The 8,033-nt window shown below is 35.8% G+C and overlaps 1 protein-coding gene across 4 annotated transcripts in view; it reads left to right on the plus strand.

Annotated features, from left to right (window-relative positions):
- Scgalpha (sarcoglycan alpha) overlaps positions 1 to 6,102 on the plus strand; it is a 72,719-nt gene extending 66,617 nt beyond the window's left edge. For all 4 annotated transcript variants that reach the window (XR_014127843.1, XM_081734649.1, XM_081734648.1 and 1 more), the window contains one exon: positions 4,550 to 6,102. Coding sequence is in view for 2 of the 4 variants with exons in the window: in XM_081734648.1 (XP_081590774.1) it covers positions 4,550 to 4,574 (25 nt within the window). In the remaining 2 variants the exon portion in view is untranslated. The remainder of the gene's footprint in view (positions 1 to 4,549) is intronic.
- The last annotated feature ends 1,931 nt before the right edge of the window (positions 6,103 to 8,033 follow it).

The following is an 8,033-nucleotide window of genomic DNA, read 5'->3' on the forward strand; positions in this document are numbered from 1 at the left end:
CTATTTAAAGATACCGCATAATTACTGTAAAATTAGCGGTATTTTAATTTCGCAGTGATTAGACCTTTTAAATTCGTGTATTCGATCAGCAATTACAGAGCCATGAAGAAAAAAGTATGAAAGAAAAAACTGTTCGAAAAAGTATGAAAGAAGTTCGAACCTGTTATAGAGCCTGGTTCTGTAAATTATTTCACATCTCGTACTCAAATCCTATTTGATATTTTTAGAAGTTTTTTTAGTGTAGTCTTTGACTTTACGATTCTAGAAATATAACAATATGAATAACGTATAACGTACATGATAATTCTCGAAGTAAATGTTTTTGAAGCTCTTCTGTGAACATTATTGGTATTTTAGCCTGAAAATGACAGGAAGATGAGTAACATGGGAATAGATAAGTAAGGGAACAAACACTGAAAAACTAAAATACAAATTTACGAGAAGAAGTCAAAAAGTAAAGGGACTTTTGGAATTTCTCGCACTAGGGTTTGGTAACACTGCTAGTATCCAGCGCTGAATTAGTGTTGTCTGCGATACTTCTGTGCAACGTGTCTCTTATTCCCGCGTTGGTTGTTGCAATGTAGCAAGCCGTTAAAACATGGCAGCTCCACTGTCGATCTGCACCAAGGAGGAAATGACGGCAGTGATTCGCTTTTTGTTTTGCGGAAGGTGTTAAATCTGCGGAAATTAATTGTCGAATGCAAGCGCAGTATGATGACAGCTGTTTATCGCAAAGCATAAAGCACAAAGGTTGGACATCTCTCGTAAGCATTTGGCTAGTTATCGTCGCAAGGGAGATGGATCTTTACAGCAAATCGTTACTGTCGATTGAACTTGGGTACATTGTCACGAACCGGAAAGAGAGGCTGCGAGCATGGTTTGGAAACACCCATCATCACACGAAATTAAGAAATTTAAACGTCAACCATCAGCTAATCATTGATGGGGTGCAAAATTGATTACACGTGCAACCCTTTTTTTTTTTTTTTTTTTTTTTTTTTTTTTTTTTTTTTTTTTTTTTTTTAAGACGGAACCAAAAAACTTGTGAAGCGATAGGAAAAGTGAGTTGAAGTGCAGGGAGATTATGTAGAAAAATAATGTATGTTTCAGTTGTCTATCTTTAGAATAAATGTACCTGTTCTCAGAAGTCCCTTTACGTTTTGACTTCTCCTCGTATTTGTACGTTGTATGCATGGAATTTCATTAAGTTTTATTAATCGCGTCGTCATTTCCGTTTGTTTCGCAGATATTCGTATATTTCATCCCCAGGTTCGATCCCCGATGGGGACACTCGGTCGAAAAAGTGTAAAAGCTTTTTCAGACCAGCCACACTAAGTGAAGTTTTCCTGGCTTTTCCTCATTCACATCAGACAAGTGCTGGGATGGTACCTCACATATAGGTCCCAGTCAGCTTCCTTCCTTTTCCTAGAATAGTGTGATCACCGAAGGACGCCATCCCTCATACGTGACGGGCTAACATGGCCGTAGATGCCGAAAGTGCAGAATTCTAATTCCTAATCCGTATACTTCATGGTGCTTTACGGCTGGGATGATCTGAAATCAAGGGCAAAAATTTTGCTGTACAAAATTAGTATATGACGTGAATCCAGTTTTTATCTACCTCTCCAATATCAGCATTTAAGCCACTTTTGTACTGTTTATGTAGATAGTTCCCATAACCTGTCTTTTCGTGGGAGAAAAAAATGGTGATTTGTGTGTGTGTGTGCTGTGATGTTCTCTTTCAACTGGAACCTAATTGTGTTTTGATTTTAACGTGAATATTTCTTTTGGTTATTCTGATGTAGGTCTATAAACAACTGCTAATTAAACGTATTATCAACGTAGATGACAACTGGATTTACTATTATGTCATTAATTCACTCGTTTAAATTTCCGCGCACAAGTTTAAATAATTCCACCCATAAGACAATATGAAACATACTATCAAAACAAATGAGCAAACAACGCGATTTAGAAGAATTGGATGAAAATTTAATGTATGTTTACAAATATATTTTTTACAGTAAACCCCTGATTTAACGGTCGAATAGGGGAGAAAAGCTGTCCGTAAAATTTGAAGTCCGTTAACTAGCAAATTGTGTTATGAAAGATATTTAAAATAGGATATTACACTTGAAATTGTGTTACATATTGTAAAAAAAATATTTAATGTACATACTATACAAGGTGGACAGAAGTCTCTCCCTGATCAAACAATAAGAAGAAAACTAAGAATGATAGAAACGTGTGGTTTGTGGCAAATAATAGGAAAACTCAAAAAGGGTTTTACTTGATTTAGAGAATTTCCACATGTGTTCCATTAGTTGCCTTCAAGACATCCATGTGATATTCAGTTTTCATCCATGTATTACTCAACATTTCAGGAGCCACTGTGGTTGTTGCGACCCTTATCCTGTTTTTGAGTGTTTCATTATCACGGAATGGTGTTGCGTAAAGCCTGTCTTTAATATAACTCCACAGGAAGAAGTTCACAACGCAATGATTTCTGTCGACTTCGGATTAAAACAACACGAACAGCTTCTACACGTTCCTCACTAATACTCTATGTACCGCTTCTATCACGATCTAAAACACTTCCTTTTGCAATAAACTTGCTGTATCATTTCTTTATGCTCTTAACATCTGGTAGCTGCTGTCCATACTCTCTCCTGAATGTTCATTGAACTGTGACGGGAGATTTTGTTTCATGATACTTCGCTTTCTTCTGTGCTGACGCCATTTTGAAACAAATGACTGTCGCGCTGCGGTCAGTTGCAGTGGATGGCAGCACAGGCTGTGGCAAAATCTTGAAATATCATACAAGCGATGTTTTTAGACCTCATGCTTCTGTCATTCTTTGCTTTCTTGTTATTAATGTTTGTTATCAGGGAGAGACATTATCTCCACTCTGTATTAGTAACAAAAACTTATAGCTTCGCGCATTAGAAGGGGGGAAAAATCCTGGAGTTTCAGTTGTACCCGTTGGATGTCGTTTCTAAATAATCAATGATTTAAATTGGCTGAAGTGTTCATAATAAGCCAACACTTATGGATCAAATTCTGTCTGTTAAATATAAGTCCACAAAATTCAAAGTTTACTCTATTTTAGATATTTTTGCTGTTGTATCTATTCCAGAGTTATGTTTCTGTCGATTTTAACCTAGTCCATGTTCTCAATTAACGAAGTTGTTCCAGTTACTACAAAAACTTTAATTCCGAATAGTTAATTATCGGATACCGTTGCTTAATACATCTACGTTCTCAAAAATGAGCAAATTTCTTTCCTAAGAATGAAACGCCACTATTTACTACACACAACTTAGAAAAATAAATGTATCGCCCAAACCTGAATGTATTTTGAAAACTGTTACCTTATTAACCAATGTATTCAGAATGATCTTAGATTCTATCCATAGGGTAAGAATAATGGAGTCGGAACTGTAAGATATTTTGGATAGGTTATTGCTCATTGATTCACGTATGTTAAAACAAGAGGAATCTTTGTTTCTTAATATATTTCAGATTAAGCTAACATATATTCTCTTTGCAAATCCCTGCATGGATGCTATGCAACCGTGTGATCTCTAAATATGTACAAACCTGAATTTTTCCCCCAGAATAATCATCAATCCTTACTCAGGCGAAATTTTGGAATATTCCTCATTTCCACTTAAATAATAAACGTTCTACAGGAGGATTGAAAGAAAGGGGAAGTTTTGAAAGTTGTGTTGGCAACAGTAGGAGTTTGGTAACACTGAGTAACGTACATTACCAGCCTGTCAACGACACCCTGACATTTGGTTATCATGAATGCTTGGAGTCGTGTGTAACGTGCTTTTGCGATCAAATCGTTTTACAAGAACAATGACATTGTGGAAGAAGCACGTAGAGAATTCCGCCGTCATTTTAATTTAGGACATCACAGGGACAAGATAATCATATAGAGCTACATCCGCGTCCATTGCACAGCAACAAAGTTACTGTGTGGAGTGCTATGTCATCATACGGTGTAATGGGTCCTTATTGTTTTGAGGACGAGAATGGCCATACAATTAGTCATATGAAATCGTTACGTTGCCGTGATTGAAACCTTTGTTGTGCAACAACTACAGATTTCCACACATTATTGACACAGCCTGGTTTCAACAAAATGGATCGACGTCCCACACAGCACGAATATCGATGGCTGCTGTACGCCAATTGTGTGGGGATCGTGTAATTTCGAAAAAATGATGACATTCAATGGCCTCCCAGATCCGCTGATTTGCCAGCTTATGATTTATTTTTGTGTATTTTAAAATGACATTATTTTTACTATTAAATGATATAATTTTTAACAAAATCATGAAATTAATTGAATCATCAATTGAAATCATTTTAATTGAAAATTTTTCGTTTTTGAATCACCCTGTAGTTCTCTAAATTAAAACCAATGGAGTTTCCCTTTAAGGTAGAAAAACAAAAACTTGTCGATTGATTAACTGTGTACTTCTGACATCGAATGTACGAGGGTTAGTAAATGTATATTAATAAAAAGTTTTTCTTTCAGTGGGACAGCAAGAAGTAATTTCTGACAGTGGATGAAACAGCCGAAGGCGTGGCATTACTAGTCATTCAAACTCCTGAAAATAAAGATAGTAGAATACTATATCCAAAATCTCCAACAAAGAAACAAAAATATTTACTTCTTGAATGTCCAGTGTAGACAATAAACGGCCAGTGATAGTAGCTTTATATTTAAGAGCTTTAGAACATGACAGTGTGAATCATTCATGTCCATTGTATAATTTAAGTGTGTTTGTGTGTGCATGTTCATGAAATAATGTATTAACAACTATTCTAGTCAAAGTTAGTGGAAAAGGATTTAAATATTTAGTCAGTTCTCTGTACTATAACTTGTCATGTATTTATTAAGTGTGTATAATTAACCCCTTGCGTTCCAGGTGTCATTTTCCTATAATACCAAGTTGTAATACCAAGTTTTCGTTTACTGTTAAAATACTGTCAAATGTTATACAGGACATAGTTATTGTGCAAGCGCGAGGATAGCATTCACATTAGTGAAGAAAAAATATTTACATTGTGGAACATTTGGACTGAAAAAGAGAAATTTTGATGTTCTGAAGGGATTTTATGCTGCTTCAGGTTGGCAACACTGTCCGGAGATGAAAAACAAAGTTTTTTTTTCTTTTATCCTATCTCGAAGTTGCCAGTTGTTTATCGTCAAAACAAACACATGGCTTCCTTAGACCCATCTACTAAGACTTTTTTTTTCTTTTCTGTCAGTAAGGTGCTGTCATTTAAGGAGAAATAATAGAACTAACTCATGCTTTGCATCCACTAAGAAATTTCATCATCTCCAGAATTAATATGACTCTTAATAAAGGGAATGCTTTCATGATATCCCCTGGATATCACTGGTATTTTGCAACGGAGTATTTTATGACATCCACATGGATGTCACTGGTATTTTGCAACGGACTATTTTATGACATCCACATGGATGTCACTGGTATTTTGCAACGGAGTATTTTATGACATCCACATGGATGTCACTGGTATTTTGCAACGGAGTATTTTATGACATCCACATGGATGTCACTGGTATTTTGCAACGGAGTATTTTATGACATCCACATGGATGTCACTGGTATTTTGCAACGGAGTATTTTATGACATCCACATGGATGTCACTGGTATTTTGCAACGGACTATTTTATGACATCCACATGGATGTCACTGGTATTTTGCAACGGACTATTTTATGACATCCACATGGATGTCACTGGAACCAAAGGGGTTAAGTACCTAGGTAAATACCATCATAAAATAAATGTAACATAATGTACATATCATTGTATGCCTCAATATTGACTGTATTACAATCATGACATGAAACTTTTGCAGAGTTTATAAAACTTCATGTATGTTTTTCTATCTCATTTTAAATTTATATCTAGATTTCTTTTATGATGCTGTTTATTGTTGATCAAAATTATGATTATCATCTTCAGGAAGATCTGTATTTCTGTTGTTGTTTTTTTCAGTATTTGTATGTTATTATTGTATAGAGATGAGGAAGTAAAAATTTCTGATCAATGATTCCGATTTTTTTTTTTTTTTTTTTTTGAAAGTTAGAAGTTTGCAGGATAGATATTCAGTTCTTGTATAACAAGGTATACTCATGTCCAAAATTATTGTCGCATGTCTATAAATATGTTTTAGGAATATAATTTGGTAACGAATTCGCCCAGTATTTCTTATAATGTTAGTATGTGTATAATCGGCAAAGACGTGTATGTGGCAAATTTCATGTCAAAAGAGCAGTTAAGAACAATAAAACGAAAATAAAACTTTCTTGTCCATTTAGCAACATTTTGTTTTACTCATTCTAATTTTCGTATTTATAATTCTTTTCCTATGAAATTTACCACAAATATTACATTTTCCGATTATACACATAGTATCAGTATTACAGGTACCCTGCCAAATCATTATCAAATTATATTCTTACAAGAAGACAGTTATAGATATGCGACAATCATTTTGGACATGACTGTACATATCTACAGTTGTTCACCTATAAACGTAGGAAAAAATACTAGTAAATTATTTTCGCTGCTAAAATGCCAAGACCAACCGGAGTAAGAGATAAGGAAATTCAGGGATATAATAGCAAATAGAATATTCATTTTTGAAGGACACTGGCTCAGTGGTAGAGCCCACACTTCTGATACAAAGGGTCACTGGTTGAATCCCAGGTCATGATAGTTTGTGGTGGTCAACAATGTGTCCGTGGCTTTTCTAGAGGTTCTCCCGTTTCCTTCCACATTCCACTCCTCCAATTCTTCCGTCAATCATCCATCTCCTTTGGCCTAACGTAAAACTAGAAATTTCATATAAAAGAACAAATATTATTTATTACCTAAATGGTGCGTTAAAGTAATAACTCTTGACGCAACCCTTTTAAATAAATTAATGCATTAATATGCATATATTGATGTAGGAGCGAAAGATTATAAGATTTTCTAATTGTTACCATGTTGCAATTTGCAATTTAATATCAATAAAATTTTCTCTTTGTATTTAAATAACCGAGTGACTTGAAAGAAAAAGATATTACGTGGTGCACGCTCTATATATTTGAGATGCCACGAAACTAGAGGAGTGAAAGCTGGCAACGCTGCATTTTTAAAAACTATCATCCTTCAGGAGTAAAGGCCTAACGTGACTTGAGTCGCTGCTGTCACAATGCACGTGGTATAGACGAGTTCTTTGCGAAACATGTCGTCCAGAAAAGATCTGCGCGCGATGATCTACTATGATTTCAAAGTCGGTTTAAGTGAACAACAAAGTCTTGAACGATTGCAACCGCATTTCGTGATGCAAGTCCATCACGGACAACTTTTTTTTCGGTATTTCGGTGTATAGTGAATTTAAAAGAGGACGGATATCACCTGGTAATGAGGCACGTGCTGGTAGGTCCTTCTCGTCAGCGACTGTCGACAACATTGAGCGAGTGCGACGTATGATCCAAGAAGATCGAAGATACGCCTATCAATGATTGAAGCAACCCTTGGTGTTGGATCCGCAACAGTCAATTTAATTTTACATGATCATCTCCATATGGAAAGAAAAAAGTGAGTCGTTGGGCGCCCCACACGCTGAACGATTTCCAAAAGGCAGAGCGGGTAAGAATCGCGCGGGAAACGTTAGATGTGTTAAATAATGGTGGTCATATTATCTAAAATTGTAACAGGTAATGAAACATACATTCCATTTTTCGATGTTCCTACCCGCCAGGAGAGCCGTGTATGGATTCACGAAAATGACCTAACTCCAACAATGACAAAAAAGCAAAGATCTGTCAAGAAAGTTATGTACGCAGTTTTCTTTCGGAGTACAGGCTTAGTGAAAGCAATTAAGCTTGAAGAGCAGCGTACAGTTACAATCACCTGGTACGCCACAACATGTTTACCTGCAGTGCTTGAGTCAGTCAGGATTCACGGGTTAATGCTGCATCACGACAATGC

The sequence above is a fragment of the Thermobia domestica genome, chromosome 12 (assembly GCF_964235325.1).
Source record: "Thermobia domestica chromosome 12, izTheDome1.hap1.1, whole genome shotgun sequence".
Classification (NCBI taxonomy): domain Eukaryota; kingdom Metazoa; phylum Arthropoda; class Insecta; order Zygentoma; family Lepismatidae; genus Thermobia; species Thermobia domestica.